General features: G+C 45.6%; 8 protein-coding genes and 1 non-coding gene across 9 annotated transcripts; 7 read left to right on the top strand and 2 right to left on the bottom strand.

Moving 5' to 3' along the window:
• Window positions 1-1,084: 1,084 nt before the first annotated feature.
• B0H65DRAFT_540654 (ankyrin repeat-containing domain protein) lies at window positions 1,085-3,036 on the top strand (the record flags this gene model as incomplete). The annotated part of the gene is made up of 2 exons (XM_062829159.1): window positions 1,085-2,935; window positions 3,013-3,036. The coding sequence occupies 2 exons, from the start codon at window positions 1,085-1,087 to the stop codon at window positions 3,034-3,036; spliced, it is 1,875 nt and encodes a 624-aa protein (XP_062680931.1).
• Window positions 3,037-3,715: 679 nt separating this feature from the next.
• B0H65DRAFT_590071 (uncharacterized protein) lies at window positions 3,716-4,910 on the bottom strand (the record flags this gene model as incomplete). The annotated part of the gene is made up of 3 exons (XM_062831057.1): window positions 3,716-3,735; window positions 3,805-4,526; window positions 4,582-4,910. The coding sequence occupies 3 exons, from the start codon at window positions 4,908-4,910 to the stop codon at window positions 3,716-3,718; spliced, it is 1,071 nt and encodes a 356-aa protein (XP_062680932.1).
• A 529-nt stretch (window positions 4,911-5,439) lies between these two features.
• Window positions 5,440-6,609, bottom strand: B0H65DRAFT_443895 (cryptococcal mannosyltransferase 1-domain-containing protein; the record flags this gene model as incomplete). The annotated part of the gene is made up of 1 exon (XM_062825653.1): window positions 5,440-6,609. The coding sequence occupies one exon, from the start codon at window positions 6,607-6,609 to the stop codon at window positions 5,440-5,442; it is 1,170 nt and encodes a 389-aa protein (XP_062680933.1).
• Window positions 6,610-7,076: 467 nt separating this feature from the next.
• Window positions 7,077-8,094, top strand: B0H65DRAFT_443896 (uncharacterized protein; the record flags this gene model as incomplete). Its single annotated transcript, XM_062825654.1, is given in 3 exon segments — window positions 7,077-7,081; window positions 7,096-7,311; window positions 7,383-8,094. 3 exon segments carry the CDS (start codon window positions 7,077-7,079, stop codon window positions 8,092-8,094), a joined length of 933 nt encoding a protein of 310 aa, XP_062680934.1.
• A 483-nt stretch (window positions 8,095-8,577) lies between these two features.
• B0H65DRAFT_t305 lies at window positions 8,578-8,648 on the top strand. Its single transcript has one exon. It is a non-coding gene; the product is annotated as a tRNA-Gly (tRNA).
• A 1,074-nt stretch (window positions 8,649-9,722) lies between these two features.
• B0H65DRAFT_550311 (uncharacterized protein) lies at window positions 9,723-10,746 on the top strand (the record flags this gene model as incomplete). Its single annotated transcript, XM_062829720.1, has 2 exons — window positions 9,723-9,867; window positions 9,953-10,746. The coding sequence occupies 2 exons, from the start codon at window positions 9,723-9,725 to the stop codon at window positions 10,744-10,746; spliced, it is 939 nt and encodes a 312-aa protein (XP_062680935.1).
• Window positions 10,747-11,347: 601 nt separating this feature from the next.
• B0H65DRAFT_443898 (uncharacterized protein) lies at window positions 11,348-13,378 on the top strand (the record flags this gene model as incomplete). Its single annotated transcript, XM_062825655.1, has 5 exons — window positions 11,348-11,452; window positions 11,599-11,782; window positions 11,907-12,242; window positions 12,770-12,963; window positions 13,310-13,378. The coding sequence occupies 5 exons, from the start codon at window positions 11,348-11,350 to the stop codon at window positions 13,376-13,378; spliced, it is 888 nt and encodes a 295-aa protein (XP_062680936.1).
• A 294-nt stretch (window positions 13,379-13,672) lies between these two features.
• On the top strand, window positions 13,673-14,759 carry B0H65DRAFT_527732 (uncharacterized protein; the record flags this gene model as incomplete). Its single annotated transcript, XM_062828879.1, has 2 exons — window positions 13,673-14,345; window positions 14,416-14,759. 2 exons carry the CDS (start codon window positions 13,673-13,675, stop codon window positions 14,757-14,759), a joined length of 1,017 nt encoding a protein of 338 aa, XP_062680937.1.
• An 889-nt stretch (window positions 14,760-15,648) lies between these two features.
• Window positions 15,649-16,461, top strand: B0H65DRAFT_577050 (uncharacterized protein; the record flags this gene model as incomplete). The annotated part of the gene is made up of 1 exon (XM_062830678.1): window positions 15,649-16,461. The coding sequence occupies exon 1, from the start codon at window positions 15,694-15,696 to the stop codon at window positions 16,459-16,461; it is 768 nt and encodes a 255-aa protein (XP_062680938.1). The 5' UTR covers window positions 15,649-15,693.
• Window positions 16,462-25,051: the final 8,590 nt, after the last annotated feature.

Genomic DNA, 25,051 nt, shown 5'->3' on the forward strand with positions numbered 1-25,051 from the left:
ACTCTCCTACAGTAATACCAAACCCTGTGATGGTGGGCCACATGGGGTAGTTTCGTTACTTGTGCAACCTGTTCCTATATGTTTGACTTTGGCCTTCACTGCACGTTACGTTGTTCATGGTTCCGGAAGCAATAGCATGCAAATTCTCCTGAAGAACGACAAACTCATTGTCTGAATACAGCCCTCTTTCTTCATCAGGCCTCATGTCGGGACCGACAGACTCCAGCTCTGGAGGCCACTTTCCCGGAAATGCCCCGCAATGAGAATGGCGACCCAAGTAGATGAGAAAACCTCAGCGCACTCCAAGGCAAACCTATACGCACCCTAAGCTCCAAGAAGTAAAGCGTATTATTTTCAGCTACAACCATCCAATTGTTATAAAACCTGGTACAAGTACAAGAACACGTCTTATTGTCTTATTGAAGGATTTACTTCGTTATCTTCTTTCCAGATTGGCTATAAATTCACGTAGTTGCATTCGACGCGCCAACTTTGCAACTGAGATTTCGAACCGGCCTTAAATCAATCGTAACACAGCCTTTACATACGATATAAGGGATATAAGGCTCTGGAAAGGTAAAGGTCTGCCTAGAAATAAGGTGAAGACTCTTTTGGAGTCACAGATGAAATGCATTGTTGAGAAAAGGCTTCTATAACCCCGGACTTAGAGTGCGCGTAGGTTTGTCTTAGAGTGCGCTGAGGTTTTCTCAACTAGATAGAAGGCGCGTCCCGTGGGTGTAAAAAAGGAAGCAGTCACGACGAGAAGGAACCCAGCGACATAGGGATTAGGGAAGGAAGCTAGCAGTAAAGGAAGGAAGACATTCCCATCAACGAAGCTCATGACTAACTGGAAGCCGGGTTGCGGGGAAGGGACTCACGTACATAAATTCAGGCACCCCAGGTCTGGTGAGCTCACTTGTTTCTCTTGATCACAGCATACAACTCTTCTTGATCAATTGGTTTCAACCCCATTTTGCATACAACTCAACAGCATCATCGAATTACAACCACGTTTCTTCCAGGTTATCTTCTTGTCAATCTCTCCTCAACTTGGCTCAATCTCAACCATACCAACCAACCCAACATGGACGAAAACGAACAGTCTCAACATGAAAACGAAACCTCCAAAGCCCTCGCCCACGCCCTCCGTACCGGAGACCTCGCCACCATCCTTCGGCTCCTCAACTCATCCCAGCATCCCATCTCTCCCACCACAATCTGCATCTCGCCTAACTTCCCGGCAGGAAACCCACTCTCTTGCACTGAGCTTGTCCAGTGCCACCCCCTCGGCGTAGCCTCCATGTTCTCCCACCCCAAACTCGTCTCCCACTTACTCTCCATCCCTCAAGTCCTCACCCACATCGACGACCCTGTCTCCAACCTCTGCAAATGCCTCTACGACCCCGTCGACACTCGGGCCCTGGTTGATCCCGACGTATGGCATGATCCAGCGCACTGGACTGCTTTGCACTTGGCGATTTGCCAGGGAAAAGAGGAAGAGTACGAGAACCCTCCCATCATACTGCCAAACCGCGAGCCTTCGCTGCGGATTGTGAAGGATTTGATAAAGGCGGGAGCGTCCCTTACCGGATCAGCTGATCAACCCCATCAGGAAAAGATCACGATCCTACATACCGCAGCTTTGAAGGGCCGGGTCGATATTCTTTCTTACGTCCTCTCCCCCGAGTTTTCACGGAAAGCGGAAGTAGACATCAACGCCCGCGACCGCAAAGGCCGGACACCACTACATTATGCCGCCCTCCGCTACTCTCCCTCCCCCGACGACGACGAGAAAGACCTCTCCTGTATCAGATATCTCCTATATATGGGCGCGGACCGCGAAAGCCGCGACATCTACTCCCAAACTCCCTTCACACTCGCCCTCTCCTTTGGCTGTTTTTCGTCTGCCAAGATCCTCTTCCTCAAAGGAGCAAAACACGACTTCCGCTTTTTGTTCCCGCACACCTACACTCTTTCCTTCCCATTGCAGGTACTGGCTCACTCGTACGAGACTTTCTTCAACTCTCCATCTCGGCCCGGACCGGTAGCCAAACCAACCTGGGAAGCGCAGCGAGCTGATTTGATCAAGACCATAACCCGGCTTTCACCACCCGGTGTTACGTCCGTTGACTGCGGCTGTTTTTACGCAGACAATATCGACCCGGATGAGCAAGAAGTTCTGCATCCGCTGCACATAGCAGCAGGGGACGGGAGTAATCCCACTTCTGTACTCTCCCTCTTCCTGGATGCATACGCGGGACCTCAATCTCGTTCAGGGTCGAGGGGAACATGGACGACGGCGTTGCACGAGGCTGTCCGATCCCAACCTCCTTCAGAGCGCCTGAGGTGGTCGATGGTACACCCGGACTATGACCCTGAGTCCGGCCAAATTGCCCGATTTGGAGAAGAACCAGAACCACCTGCGGCTGCTTCGTTCGTCAATCCGCCACCTCCTTCTTCACCGTCACGATCCAACTCGACTAGTTCTGCCATTACTGAAGAGTCTGAAGAACGAGGGATATGGAAAATTGGAGCCAAACCCAGGATAAACACACCCGCTCAATTACACCAGTGGACAGCCATTTTGAAATGTGTCGTGCTCATCACGCGGGGCGCAAAACTTTGCAAAACAAACTCGGAAGGGCTGACGGCTTTGGACCTGGCCATTCGCCGCTCAGAAGGGGAGGAAAGTATCTACAGGATTGACGAACAGGGGGGCCAGCAGTACAAATACTGCTCCTACAAGTTCGTCGGCTCGCTATTGTTCAATTTGATACTGCCCTTCAAAAACCCGCCACAGCCGCTGCTGGATGTGGAGGATAGGATGTACTTGGCTGAGAAGCTGAGGGAGGTGATTGTGGCGAATCCGCAGTTGGCGTTTGAGCTGGTGGCTGCTGGGGTGGATCTCGTGGTTGTGAAGGAGAGGAGGCACGAGGTATGGTATGAGGCGAGAATGGCGAGACTGCAAGGGGCTGGGAGTGGGGGGCGTGTTGATCCTTTTTACGCGATCAGATTCATAGAACTGCTTGTGAATGAGTGCGGCGGGAATTTGGAAGCTGCTGTGATTAGAGCCGAAGAGCTAAATATGTTGTAAGAGGTTGATGACGTGGTCGTGGAGCCTCGGTAGGAAATTCGGTTTGGAAAGGGATACATACGTCTACAGTATTGGATTCAGCATGGTTTTGGAATTGGATGGGATGGGGAAGAGCAAGTGGCATTGAATTAGCATTAAGTAGAGGTAATCTCTGTGAAAGCTCCGCTTAACGGACGCATATGACACTCCTTTTTCCACTCCACGACCTCAAGCACGTCACACATCAAAGCGACGGAGTAAATCAAAAAGCCCAGCTTGCATTGTTAGGTACATGATTTTGCATTACTATCCAACCTGCCACTGACCACCACCAAGATTCGTGCTTCCACATCACAAGAACAACTAAACAAGAAAGCACCATTGCCAATACCCTCAGTCGGATACATGGTACCGACTTGAACCACAACTAAGCCTCGCCCAGAGAGCAAGACAAAAGTCAGAACAAGCTAGGTCTTCTCAGAGAGGAATCGAGATGTTGTTAATTGGGATGAGAAATCCTCAACACACTCCAAGTCCAACCTACATACACTCTTCTAAGACCCATATGACAGGTGTCATATAAACACTGTCGTTTTATATAGTAATCTGGGGTCTTTTCACTGTTCGAAACATCGCTCCCGCCTAGCCAAAGAGTCGTGATACTTTTCGTGGTGTTGTAGACCCCCCCTCCCAAACTCGATATTGCCGTCACGGCAGTCACACACACATACCCAATACGCAGATAAGTGGTTTTGGGGTAGTGGTGTTAACAATTGGGATCGTGCTAACAATTGGGAGAGTGGTGTTAACAATTGTTGGGACAGTGGTGTTAACAATTGTTGGGATAGTATCGTTAATAAGTGTTGGGATAGTAGTGTTAACAATTGGTATAGTGTCGTCAATTGGGATGCTCTCAATTGAGATGTTGTTGCCTAGGTCGATATTGACCAGAGGGTCGGTGTTCGGCGGAGTCGTGTACTTGATCGCCGGACCAGAGAAAATGCCGTTCCAGGCAATGGTACTAGGCTCACCGACGTCCATGAGAGCCGAGGACGCGGAGCGGTTGACGAAGCGCCGCTCAGCCAAGGAATCATCCCATCCGCGAAGTTCCAGCGTCAGGACGGTTCCGGGAGCCGGGCAAGCAGTGTTGGTCCCGACTAGAACCGTGTTGCCTGTAGGCGCAACGACTACCGCAAGGTCGGCGACCTTGGCTTGGTAGGTGGCGGTCAAAATCTGCTCGGTCTCCAAGATGGTCGGGGGGTCAGTGGTCGGGCATGATGTAGTCGGGTTTGCGTTCAGAAACAGGGTGAACCGGCCCGAGCCGGTGACGGTGCTGGTGTTGCCGAGGAAGAAGATGAACTGGCAGCTCTTTCCGAAAGTGTCTAGTGGAAAGACGAAGGTGACTTGGGTTCTGATGTCGGTTTCGACTCCATCAGTGGTGTCGTCGTTGATACTCGATGCGTCCGCCCGGTACAGAGCAATTGGCTTCGCGGGTGAGCCCGTCGTACTGAATGGTGCTGCTGGGCATGAGCAGATTGACGTTGTTGACCAAGCCGGGGTACCCAGGGATTGGACGGGGAATAGTCAGGGGAGGAGGATAGTAGGCGTAGGGGTCGTAGTAGTTGTAGGGATAGTCGCCGGTGATGGCGTCGAGCTCGGCAAGGATGGACTCGAGGGACATGATGCTGGTATCACCGATTTCGATGTCGCCCCAGGCGGCGAAGTTGCCGTCGGTGAGGGCCTCGAGCTCAGCCTCGGTGACGAAGCCGGTGTCGAGCCTCTGGGCCTGGACGGAGGCGAGAGCACCCGCGAGGGCGAGAGCTGCGCCGTACTTCATGGTGAGATGATGTGGGCGTCGAGATAGGTGTTGGATGACAGTTGATCTTGTAGACTGGTACGGATCAACCAGTGCAACCGGGACCCACGAACCTCCGAACAAGACAGGTATTCTGAGGATGTCTGTTGGTCAGCTCTTATACCCATCTTCCGGTGTGCAATTGCCGATGCGATTCTTGAGCGACAAGAGTCGTGACGAGACTCGCGTTTCAACCGGACGTGCAGAGACATCATTCTCACCCTGATGCCGATCGTTGTTTAATGAGTCCATGCCTGGGTAGAGGTTGGATTGATTTTGAGACATTGCTTTGCTGTTAGTCAAGGGCAGAAGCATTCCAGGCCCGTTACCCTTTCGGTATAAGCCGTTTTTCACACATTCTTCACCGTGGTATATGGTGAGAAAGGGCTTAAGAAGACATTCCACTCTGTTCCGAATGTTGTTCATTCCCACCCGAGGAAAGAGCCAGTCTTTCAAGGCCAAAGGGTTGCTTCAGTCTTTGCGTCTCGGGCTGGATCGATACATTTCTGGCTCAAACCCCGGGCTGCGTCTTGTTCCATTCCTCAAAGAACTGATGACCATAGTCAGGTATGCACTTGACCTTTTCGGGCGGGCTCGTCTGCCACTGAATGGCATCGTCCTTGTGGCCCTCCCCTCCAACCAATTGGCTCGTGAAGCCTTTCGCTTCCTTGATTTGCTTTCCCTTCTCATCTGAGTACTCGAGGTTGACCGACGGCACCACGGCAATTTTGCCATAGCCATGCCACCAAAAGTCCTTGCAAAGAAGCTGGGGCTCGCCTTGCATACACTCACCCTTTCTCGGAGCCCGGAAAGTGACTTTCTTCTCCAGGAAGGGCTTTGCGGTAAAAGCGGTGGCACCGTTCCAACATGAAAACACCTGGAAGGGTTGGTGGGCAAAGAAGCGCTCGCGCGCGGTGGGCTCGTTCCAGAAGAGGTTCCAGGCAGAGTTCCAGTTGCCATCAGCCGGAATATTGAAAAAGGAGTCACCTCCCGCCAGTGTCCGCGCAATCCATACGTCATAGAAGGTTGGATCTTGGCCGACATAGGTCCAGTCCATGGCACAAGTCATATCGGCACCAAGGAAGCGGCGCTGGTGTACAAGCTCGAGAATATCATCGGTGCAAGCGGCAACGTCATTGAGGAAAATAACAGTCGTGTTCGCTTCGGGTGGGTATAGCTCCGAGTTGTTGGGGTCGAGCATGGGCTGCAGTGCCAGATTGCGGAGTTCGGCGAGCTTCGTAATACGGTCTCCCTGCTTGGGGTTGATGTCACTCGACTTGAAGTAGTATGTTGTGGTGAGCGCATCGAGCTCCGGTCGCAGTGCCTCCAGAACCTCGGCTGTACCGTCGTGGGAGTTACCCTCGATGATGGATAGGGCGCAGCTTTGGGGGCCAAGGAAACGGATGGCTTCGACGATGCTTCCGATAAGGCGGGGCAGTAGGTGAAGGCATTCGCGCAGGTCGAGGGCAAAGAAGTATTGGATCCCCGATGGATCAGAATCACCCTCATCGCCTTGGACCGCGAGGTACTCATATCGCGAAGGATTAAAGGCGGGGCATTCGAGTCGTGGAAGGTTCTTCTCATCGGGGTTCATGATCGCAGCGACGTAGGCAGCGCGGTTTTCGGACGAGAGCGGAGGGTTAGAATGGCGGACCGTGGTATAGTGACGTGGCAATGGCATCGTGGTGCTTCTTGGGACAGTATTCCCGGTCGTTAGGCCTGCGCTGGGCTGAATGTTGAGAGATGGGACCATGGCAAACCGCCCTGGTATTGACGCTCGTGATGGCCAACCACCGAGTTTACTATCGTCTGTCTCCCAGCCTGACGGGATTTTGACTCTTTCTGCTCTTCTTTCTCCTTTTCCGGCTTTTCTTTCTGTCACTTCGTCTCTCTTTCAGTCATCTTGTCCAGTCTCCTTCCAGTGTGGCGTCTGTCTGGTCCTGCAGACTGCCCTTCTGCTGCTAATTTATTCTTCTCTGCGTTGTCTTACTTCATGCATCAATAATACCCACAGTCCAATGTTTACTTTCTTATTTTCCCTGCTGCTCCTATCGAGCATAGGACATTCGTTCGCCGCGAATGTGACCGCTCACTTGGGAGCTCGGTCGAGGAACGCAACCACCACATTAATACAACAGAAACGCCAGAATGGGGTCATTGTTACCAGGCTTTCTACTGTCTTCCTCAGCGGTGAATTCTCAAAGACTCGAACGGCGAACCCTGGCTATGACTGCCGGATCGATCTCAGCGCGAAGCTTTGGGGCTTCTGCCCAACATCGGTCATAGCAGCATCGGATTGCGGTCTGGCTGGCAGTTGCGTGGATAACCATGCGTGCTCCAAAGGATGTGGTTTCACTAACCAAGACTTGACCACATTCACCTGGTGTGTACATCCCCCGGAGAATCGTATCATACTTCCATGGCACAGGCTGACTGATATCTCAACGACAACAGCAAGGATCCCGGCAACGACTACTGCTCTACCGCCCTCTTGACCTTATCCAACCTCGACCTCGGAGCCTTCAGCTACATCGCTTGCGGTAAAGCCCCCATCACCGATAGTTACCTGGCCTGGGCGACCGACGTAATCACCCCCATCCCCATCGGCGCTCAAGGTACCAGCACTTCCACAACAGGAGCCCCTGCATCCACTTCGAAGATTGCCTCGGAGACCGCCACCTCCACAGCATCCTCTTCATCCACAAGCGCAGCCCCATCTGCTTCCGGACCGGAAGAACCAAAGGGCGACTCAAATGGCAATAACAACAACATGGGCGCCATCGTCGGCGGAGTGGTAGGCTCGCTTGCGGTGCTCTGCGGCTCCGTCGTCGCCATCGTCTGGCTACTGAGGAGGAACCGCAAGGAGAAGGCACTCGCTTCATCGTCGTCATCGACAGCGGAGAGGGATATGGTGGATCAAACCGGGAGCGGTGGTGGTGACAATGCTACTGCTTATGCGTTGAACGAGATCAAATACCCAGATATCTACGGCTCGGAACGAGGGTTGGGCGGCACTCCGACGTATGCGGTGCAAGAACTGGACCATACCGAGTATAGAGGGTGGAAAACACCGCAGGAGTTGTCGGGCGTGAGGTCGCCGAGGGAGTTGTCGGATACGTGGGTGAAGAGTATGCCGGTGGAACTACCGGCTGGGTCGGTTTACTAGAAGGGCGGGAGCGGTGATGGGAATGTGATATGATGGACGGTGGTGGAAGCGTCGGGGGTGGTTGTTTGGTTTGAGAAAGAAAAAACATGCATTGGGATGAGATTAATGAGGGATTTTTTTGGATAACGAGTGTTTTACTTTTTCAGCATCTTTTACTTTATGGGGACGAGGTTTGGGGAACTTGGGAGGCGAGATATGGCCCAGCTGCAGCATGATACCAGGCGTTAGAGCCACTTATGAGAATACAATACAGAATATTATGATACAACGGGTGAGCATCACATCAAATAGGAGGTCAACTACCAAAAGTATGTAAACAGCTTGTTCTTCCGGTCATGAGGTTCTGGTGCGAAAAAAAACCGGGAGTGTCCATCGCGACTTTGGTTGTGCTGAGCGTCATTCCAGACAAACAGGGTGTTACAGTACCGCACGACCACGTTGATAAGCACTGTTTTCGCCCCATCTGTGCATTAATCACTAAAAGCGCCAGTGGTTTAGTGGTAAAATCCATCGTTGCCATCGATGGGCCCCGCGTTCGATTCGCGGCTGGCGCATTTCTTTTTCACATTTTGCTCCCATTCCACGCACGGGCCATCTCGCAAATGGATATCTTGCTGCCAACTGCTTTTTACACCAGGTGGTCACTCATCTGTTTTACAACCCCAGGCACGAATGTGTATCTTGTTGTTACCTGTAATACTATATTTTTTATACGCTGTTCGAATCCGTTCCCTTTTCCCCATAAAATAGGTGACAATGTGGAAAAAATGCCGAGTGTCTGCCTTGTGTTTCAGGGCTATGCGACAGGAGTTTCCCAGCTTCCGCTCCATGTCATATATCGCCGTTGGAATTCCCACGAGCATGTGGGACGCAGCTGAGCTTCCATCATTTTTATGAGCCATGGTGTATAGGTCTACCGCTTCCCCTAACCAATTCCAAATTTTCATGCGTTAATGGGGTGCACCATGCGTCCCTCCAGTCACAATTGTACATCACGTTCATATCTCTTGACGTTGCGTCATCGCTCGCAGTATCTCCTTGCCGGCATACTCATCAATACCGGTTGGAGCTATCATCACTCCGGTTATCGGACTTCAATGGCGGTAGTTTCTGATACCCCCCTCTCTGCCTATCTCCAGTCTCCACTCACTGCTCTTATTATGACATGTTCGTCCCAACTCTGATACATCGCCACGCCCTATAGCCCAGCCCTACGTGAGTCACTTTATCCCTAAAATCAGGTACCCGTCAGGGTCCTCACTCAACAGCTGTCAAACACTCGTTGACTTACTCCTTGGCGCATCGTGAACTGTGTTTCATCCGTCCCAAAATGGATCTCATATCTAGCATTGTCCTCTCATTCGCTCTCTAGTGGAAAGTTCTGACGATAACACACACCGTGTGCAAGATATCTGTACCGGAAAAACCAAATTGCCTTCTTCATGCTTCATCATCGTCACCCCTCTATGTTACCACAGCAACTACCTCTACGTTCTCTTAGTGGACTTCTTCCACTCAGAACTCATCCCAGAGCAAGTTCAAGCCTTCACACCAAACCTTGCAAACCCTTAAGTTCTCAACTATTGGCATCGTCACTTGAGCTTCCGTAGCCGTGACAAGCTGCCACGATGTATCAGTACAACAACCCAATCCCGAACCACGTGCTGTGGCCGGGATGGGTCGATCCGTACGCAACCCTCATGGCTGAGCCCACGGGCATGCAGCTGTGCCCTTACCAAGCCAGCGAGGAAGACCTTGACAAGAAGGGCAAGAGTAAGATCACCAACCTCCTCCCTCGCTTCCGGTGCCGCGCAAAGCAAGGCAGAAGAGAATTTCCAGACTAACAACTCCTCACTAGGAGCACCCCCCGACTCAATCGCCTTCATCGCCTCCAACGGCATCGGAGTCCCGCGACGCATCGGCCTCGCCCTCGCCGCCGCCGCCGCCGACCCCTACGCCAGTCTCACCAGCCCCTTGATCCGACCTCGCTACCCTCGCTTAGCCCCTCTCGACTTGCCCGACTTCCTACTCCGCGACCACCACCACCACCTGCGTCTCCCCGCTTCCCAGACCACCTCCTCCTGGGACATGGTCGTCATCGGCCCCGTCTCCTCCGGTTTCTGCTACGCAATGGGCTGGCTCGAGCGCATCGAAGGTCCGGACGCCATCAGGTCTTGGTTCCGCAAGCGCATGGGCCATCGGTACTTCAGCTGGAGCGCATGGCAGGAGGCTCCCATTCTGGACGGCAGGGCGACGTATGAGATTGAGGCTGGGGTGTCAGGGATGCGGTATATCGTGTTGTTGTGCGGAAATCGCGAGACGGCATTGGCGGCGGAGAGAATGTTTCGGTATACGGATTTGACGGTGGGGGTGAAAGACAAAAAGGGATGTCCGTGGGGTGGGATGCCGGATCAGAGGGGGAAGAAGAGGTTGGTTACTAGCTTCAAGGTAGAGTGGGATGGGTATGAGGATTGGTGGGAGCCGAGGAGGTGGGATCAGAGGGGGTTCCCGCTGCCGCCGGATGGGCGGAAGGAGAGGGATTTGAGGGATGCGGTGTATCCGAGGATGAAGGGGACGGAGCCGGAGGAGAGGGTGTTTTGTTGGCCGATGAGGTTGGGGAAGCCGTATGGTCCTTATTGGCAGTCTATTTGAGGGGTGGGTTGGGCACTTGCTGTTTGTTGCAAGCTTGTGCACACGATTTGGCTACATGCTGAAAGGCTTGGGTAGCAATAACATTCCTTGAGTGCATTGGTTGGAGGATCATTGCGTGGAGAAAGGATTACTGCATGGCGGGAGGTCTATTGCATGGCGTCTTGGAGCTTCTTCTTTGCAGGATGTGTTTGCATTAGACTCTTGCATCAGGAACAGAGTTGTTTTACGGAATCAAACAGGCGTCAAGTTGTAGGCACGCAAGTAGAAAGAGTGTGGCTTGCATCATTGTTCGTTCCTTCCGTCGGAGTTGGGAATCTGAATAGTGCCCCACGAGTGCCACTTCCTCATCCCCGTTTGCTTTTGCCATTCATCTTGTCGGTTCCCTTCTAACCCCGCTGAAGGGCCTCTGGGAGAGAAGCAGGAAGCCGCTGCTGTATCGGCGGGGTCAGCCATATATCTCGGGCAATGACAGAATACAGAATCTTGGTACTTAAAGAGCCATGGTCGCTGGTTCTCAGGAACCATGGTGCACTTGTCCCTCCAAGCTTCCATTAGGTACCTTACCCATCGAAGTTTGAACAACACCAGCCCGACATACAGCATGGCCCTGGTAACATCCAAGGACGAAGCTGACCTGAGCAACGAGATATTCGACATTGCAACCAACGGTGATCTCGTCATCCGTCTCAATGATGGATTGGTGAGAGTTAGTTCCCATATACTTCGGTCTTCTTCTACCACTGTCTCCGGCAGGTTGTGGGATCATTGTGACAAAACCAGGCACAACCCTTGGGCTTTCCACAGTGACGACCCTACAGCAATGCGCACCATTCTAAACGTGTTACATCATAGGAACGACAGGGTTGCTGTTTCAATGCCGGCCAAAGACATTCTTCAGGTCGCTATTCTAGCATTCAAGTACGACCGGTGTTCATCATGGCACTCTTGACAAAATTCTCGGGGCCATACATAAAGCTTCTTCATGTCCATGACCTGTTATTGATAGAGGCAAGGGTCTTCAAATACCGGCGAATCTGTGAGAGGCACCCTTCCCCAAGATACCATACACTCAATGCATTACACACGGACTGTGTACCGTTTTCCGCGAGTGCCACTATACCTGCGTACACTTCGATTACATACTTACTGACCTCTTACAGTGCTCTTGGAGGAACGAAGAAGCCATCTACAGCAAGAACTTCTCAGGATTATCCGTAAAAGAATCAGGGACGACTTTCTCACCTTCCCTTACTGCTCCTGTACCTCTCCGGAGTTCAAAGAGATCTGTGCAAAGTTCGAGGGCGATTACACGCCAGACAAGTTAACAGGCGACTCCATGTCTGTTCTCAAGATTTTGACAATTTTGACGACAACCATTCCGAATGATGTGCGTGGATGGCATAATTGTTTGATCCACAAAAACGAACTCGACAAGCTTTCGTCCATGGAAACGGACTCTAAACAACTGGTGGCCTTGACACAAAGGCTGGCAGTCTGTATGTGCTGTTTGGATTATGAGGAGAATGAAGAAGAGTGGAGGACTTGTTCGGGGACCCATGAAACAAACCCGGAGTTTCCGAAGAAGCGTTTGTTTTGATGGAACAAATTCCAGCACCTTCTCTCAGCTGTACTCATAACATGCTCATCACGTTCACATGGAGTCAATACTTTGTAAATGACTATTGGATGGAGGTTTCCAGGCCCCCTTTCCCCTTGCTTAAGAGTCATGTAGCATATTTGTTTAGCATAATATGCTATCGCCAGAATCATTAGTCGTACTCACTATGATCATGAGTCTTCGGTTACTACTTACTAGTCCATCACGCCACGCGCAATGGGTGGCTCATAGACTTGATCTATAAAAGAGCTGCTTCTCCTTGGTTCATCAATTTCAGAAATCAACTCAAGAGGCACCAATACCCCCAGTAACAATTTCATTCACCAGCACGCCCAATCTCTAGCATGTAGTGTCGAGGGAGTTGATAAAGTTCCATGTGAGTTTGTAAACGTAATTGGCCGAGAGGTCAGGAGCCAATCCGTAGTCGTAAAGCACCCTTAGCAACTCCTCCCGCTCAGGAATGGTCGGCATCGAGGCAAGAATGTCGTCCCGGATCTTTGACTGACCGACGTCATCGCGGTTGTCAATGCTTTCCTTCGCCGTTCGTCTGTACACTCAGCGCGAGTATGCCAGACGATCCCGGAAAAAGGGGCGGTGCGGTGAGTCCAGCTCTTACATGTATTCTGCCTCTCCAGTCAACAATGACGGCTTTTGAAACAAAGCTGAGATTAAGAAGATCAGATGATGAACGCTATATGCCCTGTTTCAGAGTTTTGTCAATAACTCCTTACCTAGAGGTATTCTAGTTCTATAGGGTAGATATGCGCATATCTTCCTATTGTCAGGTCGCTTTAATTCTCTCTGTTTCGATGTTACTCTCGTTTCACATTCAACTCCGTTTCCATCTGTTGAAATTCCTATTGTTACTCTACTCCAGAGTCCTATTCATGATTCAATGAGCAGTACGCTGAATACGTGTTTGTGTCTCCAATATGAACTCAATAGGCAGACTCGGTTATTGTGCATCTTAACAATAGGTCCTACGATATGAGCTACCGAGAATTAGAGGTATAAATTCCCTTCTTTCTTTTCTTTCCTTCTCTTCGATCTTCCTTTCTTTCTTCAGCCGAAGTTGAGCTCAGATTCTTTTTTTTCCCGATCGTCAAAGACAGTTCCAAGTTTCGAACATTGAATACCTCTCTACGTCTACATCTTTCAATTTCGACAGAACTTTCTTCAAACTTGACTACATCTCTCGAGTTTCGATCAAAACTTCAACCATCACAGACAAAAGAATCAACCATTCATCCAAAACCCCTACCTCTATATATCACTCTACCCCAAACTTTTTTCTCGATCTTATCCAAGATGGATAACATCAACTTCCCCGCACAGCCTCCCAACTCTCCCGCCGAGTCTCTCGGCTCCATTTCATCTGAGGATGCACCAAGCGGTGACCTCGTTTTCCTGGTGGGCCCAGCCCAAGAAGAGATCCTCGCGGATCTCACCGGCCTCCGCGAAGCATCGTCCGTCTTCGCCGAAATCCTGGCGCCCTACGCCATGGAAATGCAAGGCATTTCCTACCCCGGCTCCGGCTCCGGCTCCGGCTCCGGCTCTCCGCTTCCTCGGGAGATTTCGCTCCCCGACGACAACGATTTCGCCATGAAAGCAATCTTTTACGCCCTCGCTTTCCCCGGCGAGTTCATCCGGCCCGCCACCCCCGCCAACCCTGCGCCTGCTGGCCCGAGTGCCAGAGAGTTTCTCCACCTCGCGGTGGCAATCAAGAAGTACAAGTTGCAAGACAACTTGTTTGTGCCGTGGGCCCGCTGGTTCGCGGAGGTTGTCGACAAGGTCAAGGCGAACGGAGGAACGGCCCAGGAGATGGTCTGGCTGGTTGCTGCTGCTTGGCAGCTGGGAGAGAGAAGACGGTTTGCGGAGCTTGGCTTGGACCTGATGGTCAAGCACCAGGGCAGGGCTGGATCCTTTGCTCGGCTGTGGGCGGGGGATGTGGTGGTGCTGAGGGTGCTGCCTGAGAACTTTCGTTGCAAGTTTCAAATCTTGGTGACATTGGATTCCATGAAAGCTAACTCGTTTTGATCTGTTTTTTTTAGCTCTTGTCGGCGAGCGCGCGGCCCAGCTGAAGATGCGGGTCTTGGACCTCGTTCGCCACAGAGTGGCTGATGACGGTTGCGGCTGCGGAGAAAGGGCCGAGTTGACTAGTTCGTGGGAGGATGTTTGGGAGGAGCACGGCTGGGGATCTACGGTTCCCTTGAGCGAGTTGCTCAGGGCCGTTGAGCCGCTGGCTGAGCAGGAGGCAGCGAGTGTGGGAGAGGAGTGTGATTGCGGTGAGAGGGAGTTGGGACCGGGTGCTGTCAAGAAGGAGCTGGAGAAGGCTAAGAGGGAGGCGAAGATCTGTTTCGAGTGCGTGGAGATGGGTGGTGCGCATTCTCATTAATGGGAGTTTGGGTTGCCAGATAATCGTACCATGGTATAACGGTGACTAGGAAAGACTTGGGCGTTGTACTGCGGTTTGGTAGTGGGACCTTGACCTTTTTGTTCCACGAAAGTCTTCAACTTGGAAGCTTCTTTGAGCTTTCGATAACAACAATGACCGAAATGAAAAGATTGGCCGCGTTGGTCGTACTGGCAGAGACGATTCGAATTGAGTGCAATATGAGTGGAATTTAGTGATGCATTTTAATAATGCAACTGAAGGGTGTAGTTGAGTGGTTGGTGGTGGTGGAACGTGGGCTGCCAAAAGTCTGAGTTTAGAAGAAAAGGGACCTCCGACGGGCAACCAATGGTGACCAAACCATGACCACTTCATTAATCGAATGGCGTCCTTTTAAGTACATATGTTGATGCTTTGGTGGATTTCTTACCGTTTCATCGAATCAAAAATCGTTATTGCGGAAAAGATGTGCCAGAGTGTCTGAGGAGCACAGTTTCCTACCTCTTTGGACCGCTCTCAACAGCGCAAAAATTTGACGGAGGTGGAAAGGCGACGACAGAAAAGCGCTGTGATTCTGATCATGTCTAACGGAAGAGGAGAAACGGAAACCAGGGCAGCCTTGATACACGGAGGAGTGCCGGTCCGTACCGGTGAATGGGAAGCCCACCGCCCAGGGCACGGACTTCCGACACAAGACGAGTGAATGGAAGGGAGGTGGGACGACCCCACCGCTTTCAACCTCCCACCTCCACATCCTTCCTTTTTCCCTTCTTTACAGTCACACCACCTTTTATCACCAAAGCAAGCTAGAATAAATCGCACGTACGTGAATACTCGTCATACCAGTCACCCGAGCAGTTTGCTAACCTTTTTCGGCAGTCTCTTCATCACCAGAAGACTCACGTCAGGTTCGCGCATCGCGCACACGATTTCCAAGATGCCGCCGTGGGCTCCAGATGCCACGATCGAGTTCACGGGCAGTCAGCTACTCCATCTGAATCAAACCAATCAAGTTTATGAAGAATGGGAAGGCTTCGGCGACTCTGACGGCGATTCTGATTCCCACTCGAGTGAAAACCCCCCACCCCAGCCCGCCAGCAAATCTAGTGATCCAACAGGCGATCCAGAAGACGACGATCTCTTTGATCCTAGAGATGCGATTCTCAACCCACCCTCCGGCGCCATCCACCCCTCCACAACAATCGAAGGCCTGCAAGAATCAGTCAACAAGTGGGCGCTCAACCATGGATTCGCAGTGACCCGTGGGCAAGGGCGTGGCACCAAGCCCAGAGTCCCAGCCAAAGACTACACTCGATACTACTTCTTTTGCGATCGATTTGGCAAGCCGCGCAAATCCACCGCCACCATAATAACCATTCGGAAGACAGCCTCGCGCAAGTGTGGTTGCAACTGGAAAGCATTTGCAAAGAAGGACAAGGAGGGGGTTTGGCACTTCCGTTTACACGACAAAGCCGTCCATCGTGTACACAACCATGGCCAGACTCACCACCCTTCTGAACACACTCAACACCGCAGGCTGCAGCCAGAAGTTTTCGAAGCAATTGACGAGGCTTCCAAGCTCAACGGTATGCCTGCCCGTGAGGTTGACTCCGTCCTACGGAAAAGATTTCCAGGCTCGGTACACACGAGGAGGGACATCTACAATGCGCGCGCGCGTATCCGCCTTCGTAATCTCAATGGTTAGACTCCGACTGGCGCAGGACATAACTCTGGGTAAGAGCCGCTCACATTCCCTACTTCTGACCATACTAACGAACCGGGGACAGCATCTTAGCATCGCGTAACCGGAAGCCTCGCTCAGTCTTTTTGCAACCCCGTCAGACTCGCCCAGTGACTGCCAGCCAAGCGACTATCAGTCAAGCGGTTACAGAGACCCAGCCCAGTCAAGTAACTGTGCTAGAACCAGACTCCCGAGTTAACCAAGCGGTTATGGAGACCCAGCCCAGCCAAGCAGCGATGTAGATAACTCAAGTTCAATCAAACAAAGGTTTGAGGTTGATTGAGTGGGTCAAGTAATGGAGTTGAGTTGATTGATTACTTGATTGGTTAAGTAATTGCCAAGACGAGTGGAGCGATAGAAAACCCTAACCCTGACCCGACATCGCTCCTGAAAGTCCGGACTACGGGCAAAATGGGACAACTTTTACTACCAAAAAAAAATTCTGCCGGGCGGCCAGTTAAGGTCAATCAAATTGACTATGTGTAATTGCTTGGTTGACTTGCAGGGAGACCTCGATTTGATTGCTTAGATTTGCTTGATTGCTTGAACTTGGCTTGGCAACTTGACTTATCTACATCGCTGCAGCCAAGCGGCTGTGTCAGAGTCTGAGCCATCTATCCAGAAGCTGAATACACGCAAAAGATGTAGTGGAATCAGTTCCCAAGCGGATTTTCCAGCCCCCTCCCCCAAGGTTACAAGCAGTAACCGTGTAAGCAGACCCAGCCAGATGGTCAAAGAAGCTCTCCAACCAGTATGGGTATACATCCATAGATAAGTCCAGCAAATGCTAAACACCATGTAAATTATCAAGATATGACTTCATGTGCTTAGTAGCATGGTCATTTCATAGCTTTTGAAGCTGAAGGAGGGATGTGCGACGGGTAATAGGCACTTTCGTGTTGGTGGTCCAGCGAAGGTGGATGTTGCTTTCCTAGGGAAACCCTTCACACACCTTGCGATTTCCTATACGTAGGTACCCTGCGAATTTTCGAGGTCTTTCAATTCATCAACTACCACGACTAGTCCTGACCTGACCGGACTGCGAGAGGCCTTACATAGTCAACGTCAAAGGGGCCGACGGTATGGTCGACCGCTTTTCGTCGCGCAACTTTGTCGATTTTGTTATCGAGGAGTTTCCAAGCCCTGGAATCTGGGCTGTGTATGAAAGACTGCAGCGGTACAAAGGAAAGCAGGTTGCGAGGTACGGAAACGCGGCTCACTCATGGACGCCAATTGACGTCCATCGCATAGCCAAAGCCATCCTACATGCGCAACGGCGGCGCCCCGGTACATTGTTTCTATTGTCTATGCGCCTAGTCCGCAGGTCATAGTCCGTCAAGGATCTGGGAGAGTTGGCCGGCAAAGGGGCTTTGCTCAGCGCATTTGAGCATAATCTAGTAGTTCATGTGTCATCCTTGAGCTTCAGGCTCTGGATAACTGCATGCTGGATGTCCTTGAGCTCAGGAAAGCCTTCACGCACCCTGCGATTTCCTATACGTACCCTGCGAATTTCGACATCTTTCATTCATCAACTACCACAACTAGTGCACCGTCCAAACCCTCGTATCCCCAAGTCAGTAGCGCTAATCCCACATACCAAACATGTTTCCTTCCTGACAGTACTTATTCCCAGTTTATTTTCAGCGACTTGTTTTTAGTTGTATTCAAAGTGTCGTCTTTTGTAACCGGCTCCCAAAGACTGTATTCGAAGTCTCCTGCTCCAAAGAGCTTTGTCGGCAATTCTTGAGCTTTCTCTTCGTCTGTTGTACTTTCTTCGAGAGAATACCTTCCCTCCCCAGCCACCCTTCGATACTTCCTCCAGTTTCTCGTTTCCTAGTCACATCCGCCATATAACACAGAGCCAGCTCCATCATCCGGCCACTGAGACAACTTCCCTCCAGTACGCAACGATGGAGAATACAGACCCCACACACCGTGCCATAACGGCCTCACACACTTACGTTTCCAACGCACTGACCGGCACCCGTAAGACTCCTCTCATCAACATCTCGCCCGTCGGTAATATAATCATCACTGTCAGTATCGGCAGCGGTAGCCACGATCTGTCTGAGTCCGCAAGCCAAGAAGGCCGCCGAAGACGGACTAGCCAACAAAGCGTCTGAATGTCAGCTCGTCCCGATCAATCCTAGCGACTGGCCATTCGTCAGGTGGAAAGTTGAAGTAATTTCAACCGATATCCAGAACCAATCGTTGATCGTCCCAGAGGGGAGCAACCTAAAGCTCAATGGAATAAACCTCCATGGAAGGGAACTCAAGTTCCAAAACAACAACCGCCCAAGAGCGCGATTTATATTTTTCCACTATATGTTCGCCCTCATCATATTGAGGGATAGGAAACGGCTAGGGTGGGCATATTATTGGTCTCGCCATATAACTACCAAACCCTTCCCTACACCGGGGCGATATTGCAAAGAAGGCTATTTGATGGCCGTAGCTGCTGAACAAAAACTTATGCCTCCGAAGATAATAAGCACTTTCTTGGAGGAACTGAGCAGTTGCAGCAGTTGGGTATAAAGTGTTGAACTATACGGAGGAGGTAATCACGTAAGACGACGATATGGTGGTGAATGTTTTAATTAATTAAAGAGAGAGAAAGAGGAATGCAAAGAAGGGAGATGAAATCTAACTTATATACAGGGTAAGCATATGTAGATCATATCCACCCTATACCAAGAATACCAAGATATAGTAATAGCTTCAACACTCCCCCTCGATCCAAATATAAATTGCCCTATAATAAGAAAATAAGTAGAAAAGGCTAAAAACGGTAAAAATAAGATTATTTACAAGTATTTTTCTCTTGCCCAATACAATTAGTACTAATAAAACTTAGTAGGAAAAAGAATTACCGCTGTAAGGGTTAATATAAAGACGGTAATATAATAATAAATATAATAAGTTTTGAAAACGAAAATAAAGAATAAATAAAAGATAAAAAGTATAAAAGCTTTTCATATAAAGGTTGTAAAACTATATAAGTGATACTAATTAATTTATTTTAATATAATAATTAAAATAAATATACTTATAAAGCCGTACGAGGGTTGGAAGGTATTAAGATGGCCGTAAATCGATTTTTAAAATTTCCTATATTAGGGAATTTCGTAGAAATTAGAAAATCGAAATCAAACCGTCGATATATATATACACTTAATTGGAAGGAATAGGATTTATAAATAAAGGACTAACCCAATATAGAAGTGACGAAAAATGAAAAAGCAATATAGTAACTAACTATTGGGTATAGAAAGTTTAATAAGTATATATATATAAGGAAATAAGTAATTAAATATTAAAAAAATATTAATAGATTTTCAATAATAATAATAGGGTAAAAGGTTCTAATAACCCTAATATTTAACGGTACTATTCAAAGATGCTTCGGAGTAACGCCTTTATAAAAATATCGGCAAACTATTCCTTAGTAGCTATATATTAGAAATTTACGCACCTAATAACTTACGCTTCCCTATACTATATTTTTTAAATACTAATATTATAAATTCTTCGTTAGAATTATAGTACCCTAATTATTACAATGGATAATAGTAACGGAATTAATTATAAAGGATAAATTTAATAGTAATTTCCTAAGCTAAATCGCTTCTTTAATTAGTTGTATTTATATTATAACCTTTACTTTTGTAAAATAATAAGGCGATAATTTATTAACGTTTTAACTACTAATTAATAGTTACGCTACCGATATAGAATATATAACTACCTATAGAGCGTTTAGCAGAGGTATCGCCGCCTTAATTAGCATCCAAATAACTAATAAAAATAATAGAAGATAGGCTAGAATGAATAAAGTAAAGTGTAAAAGTGTTACGAAGGTACTTAAAAATGCGTTTTATAATTAATATATAAATTAGGATTAATTTAGCGAAATATCGGCTATAAAAGGATACTACGAAAGCGATATCTAAACGTATACCGAATATTATATATATAAAGGAACCGATAATTGTGACGGCGCTTGCAGACTGGGTCTGGGTGCTATGCACGGATGTAGTTCAAGAGGGTGCTGGAATAAGGTACATAGAGGATTCTAGGCAGGGCACGGTCTAAAGATACAAACTATTCAATTAACTATACTAAAACTAGCTATAAAGTAGATCCTAGTACGTATAGGGTTTATTATATAGGTAAAGGGGATACGAATAAAGGGATTAGCTAATAGCGACCCGTATATAAGTCCCGCTATCGCTTATACGACCAAAATACTTATTTAAATTTATATACCTATACTTAATTTTCTTTCTCTTTTCTTTTTCCTATTTAAAATCTTCTATTATAAATAGAATCTTAACTTTACCTTCGACTCACCCATACTATACCCTTACATTATTTCAAATTAACTAACAATAATTACCTAGGAAAGTTAAATCCCAAACCGAAAACGAAACCAAAAAAATCTATCGTAAAAACTTAAAATACCGAATATTTATAATAATAATACAATAATACCACCACGCCAAATATACAATAGCGTCGGGAGCTATAAAAATACCGAATAGACTAAAAACCGTAACGAACATTATAACAAGGACGGCTTTAACGATAATAATAATCGTAACGATACCTTCTTTAATAATAAGGAGGGCGGAAATAGTAACGGAAAAAGAGGCTTTAATTCTATAAATCCCGACCTTTTACAAAAAAAGGATATAATTATCAAACCGCAGCCTAAAAAGAAAGTCGTTATTAACAACAAAAAGCCTACTTCTAAATACTAAACTATTAATCCTATTATTAAAAACAACACACGCAAAGCTATATATTTTAATAAAGAGCGCTACAACGGCCTTTACCATAATAAGGAACGCTTTCGCAACAAATTTACAATCTTTCGTAAAAAATCCCTATACTATATATACTATTAATTAAAATAGCCTAACGAAGCATTAACTAAAGCGATCGCTAATATAGAAGAGGATAACGAAGAGCCCGAACTATCCTTCAACCTATTCGACCAATACATTACTATAATAATTAAAAATACGAAGACCTTCGACGCCCACTTAACTAAATGTAAGGTTACTAATAACTTAAAATAAAAAATAGACAAATTCACTAAATTATTTATCCGTAACTCTATTCCTAATATCCCCTTCTAAATACTACTCCCCTCGAACCTCCTATTTTCTAATTACCTAACTAAGGAGAAATTCGCCGAATTATACCGTAGAAATCCCAAACTATATTCTAGGAATTTAAATTATTATCTATTATAAATATAGCATAGAAGGAGCAAATATCGGAACTTTATCACCTTATCTCCTACTTAAATATTAAATTTAAAACTATTTATAATTAAATCCCTACTTTAGCCGACCGGTACAACGCTACTACCCCCTCTATAATCTAATGATTAAAAGACTTCCTTATAGAAAAGGAAAATACTATTAAGGGATTAAAAAACTTTATCGCTAACTTAAATATTAATAAAAGAATATCTAAAAGTAAGAACTAAAATAAAAGAAAACCCAAAAAGATAATACTCCTTAATATTAAGAAGAACGCTAACGAAACTCTCCTTAAAGCTTCTACCCATTTTTCGACTTTACCCTCCGAATATACCAATCCCGAAAATAAAAAACACTCTAATTCCCGCTACCGCAATACTAAATAAACTAACCCTACTAAATATTATAACTAGGATAAAGAAAATAATATTCTCTTCGAAGCCTAATACAATTTAATTTAAAATAAATTTGAAATTGATACTAATTACTACCCAACCGACCACAATAAATTTCTATACGTTAAAAATCATTTAACTAATTATGTTTATCGCAATTTAATACTATATTTATACAAAACCTACCTAAATTAAATTAAGAGCTATTCTAATTTAATAATCTATTTGTAACAATAATACTATAATTCTAATTAGGAAGAGAACGGGCTTTAGAACTTTACTAAATTAAAAATAAAAAATAATAATAATTTTAATTTCTTTAAAAATAAATTCATGCAGATAATTAACAAATATTAATATTCTAAGACCGAATAGAAATAAGAACTATTCTAACGCCTTCTAACTAAATATAAAAAATAAATAAGCACGAAATATTACAACTCATCTATCTCCTTCGAATTATATTATATAAATTATTCTAATTTTAAATAAGTATTAAAAACTATCGCCAACGAAAATAAAATTACTTCTAAATCCAATAAAAATAATAATTTTAAAAAAAGTAATGAAGGTTTTAATTCTAACCCTACCCCTAAACCTACTAATGGAAGAGGCGGCGCCGCCTATTAAAATAATAATTATAAAAGAATTATTCAATTATTTAACGAAGGTAAATACTCTCTCTATAAGGAAAAGGGTTATACTAAACGCAACTATCCCGAGAAGGAACATTTCGACTGCGAACGCCGTAACCACATTACCGCCATCGTCGACTATTATCTAACTTACAAAAACGGAAGCAACCAAATAATTCTAATTACCCTAACCGTTCTAACCGCTAACAAATAAAGAAATTAATTACTTTAAATAAATTAAATTCCTTCCTAAAAGAAGTATCAGTTATAGAATAAAAAAAAAAGGATCGATAAAAATATACAAGAAAGGAAGGATTCAATTTAATACCCTTCTTAGGAACAGAACCCTTACTTATTCAATATACTCTAATTAATAATAGAATATCTTTATCTGCATCTAATACTTTAATTAATATAAGAGTAAACGGTTATTTATTTATTAGTACCACTTTTATTAAAAGACTAAAAAAATGATTACTAATAGAATTTACTAACGATTTTCCAATTCGAAGAATTAACAACTATTAAAAAAAACTAATCAAAATATTAATGAGGTTATTGAAGCCGCTGTAAAAATCCAAAACCGAACTACCCCGCCCAATTATTTTATTATAATTAATATAGCCTACAATATTATTATTAGATATAAATAATTCAACCTCTATAACATTTAAATAAATTATACTAACCGTCATTTACTTTTTCCCCCCGAATAAAAACCGGATCCCAATTAACTAAAACACCTCAAAATTCAAAATATCGCCCCCAATAAAATAAACCCCATTTATTAAAAGGATATAAATTACTACAATTAATTAATAATTCGAAAAAACAAACAACGCGCGGACGGAAAAAATAGCAGATAAACAGTTACCCATCTTACGAATGGATATACCTCTACCAAACCCATCCTCAATAATTAACTTTTCCCCAACTATCGTAAAAAAGAATTCGACCTCAAAATACGAAATTAATATAAATATAAAGCCCGCCAATATTAAAAGGATATTAAAAAACGCATCTTCGAATTAGAAACTACTTTTAACCAAAAACCTAAAATTATACCAATTACGCCTAAAGATTTCAAATATACCCGAAATAAAAATACTACAGAATTAAATTATACCCGACTATATTATTTTCTCCAAAACCCTACCGCAATTCTTAAAAAAACTAACCCTCTAAATAAAATAAAATACAATTTAACTAACCTTACTTACCTTATAATATTATCTCTAAAATCCGAATTACAACCCTACTACCGAAAATAGCTCGTCAATAAAAAATAAAGGTCGGACGCCCAAAGTATTTATTAATTAAAACGCAATAGTACAAATTAATATGAATATTATCCTACTTAAACATATATATTAAACAGAAACCTTTTCTTACAATCCATTAAAAAGGATAACCGAATCGCTTATTTAATCAATATCTTCGAAATCGATTAATTTATTTAATAAAAGAGAATTGCCAAAGACCCCGCTTAAAAACCCCTACCCTATAATAAAAGGGAATTCTATAAAAAAACTATTTAAATAATTCCCCCTAAATACTACAACAAAATCGAAGTCTTCAACAAATACAATTCGAATATAATACCCAAACACCGACTATACAATTATAAAATCGAATTCGATGAAAACTATCAACTAAACAAATTTAATTACAACCTCCTATATAAAATATCCCTCAACGAACTAAAAATAGTACAAAGATATATCCTAAAAAATCTATTAAAGGGATTTATTAAAATGGATTTATTATCCTAAATAATACCTATCCTATTTATTAAAAAAACTAATAACAATCTCTATTTTTATATTAACTATCGAAAATTTAATATTATTACTCGGAAGGATTAATACTTATTACCCTTAATTGAAAAAACCTTCGCTAAAATAATAAAAATATAATAATTTATAAAAATCGATATTCGGCAAACATTCTACCAGATTCGTATGAAAATAAAAAAATAAAACATTAACTACCTTCTATACAAATATAAGAACTTTCAAATATAAAATACTACTACTCTTCAACCTTACTAACAGTCCTACTAATTTCTAGAACTTTATCAACTCTATTCTGAATAAATACCTAAACAATTTTTATACAATATATATCGACAACATTCTAATCTACTCGGATACTCTCAACGAATATACCAACTACATTAAAGAAATCCTCCGTTGCCTAAAGGAAATAAATTTATAAATTAACTTCAAAAAGTACGAATTCTATAAAACTAAAA

This window comes from Neurospora tetraspora, assembly GCF_033439725.1.
Source record: "Neurospora tetraspora strain CBS 560.94 chromosome Unknown B0H65scaffold_5, whole genome shotgun sequence".
Lineage (NCBI taxonomy): Eukaryota > Fungi > Ascomycota > Sordariomycetes > Sordariales > Sordariaceae > Neurospora > Neurospora tetraspora.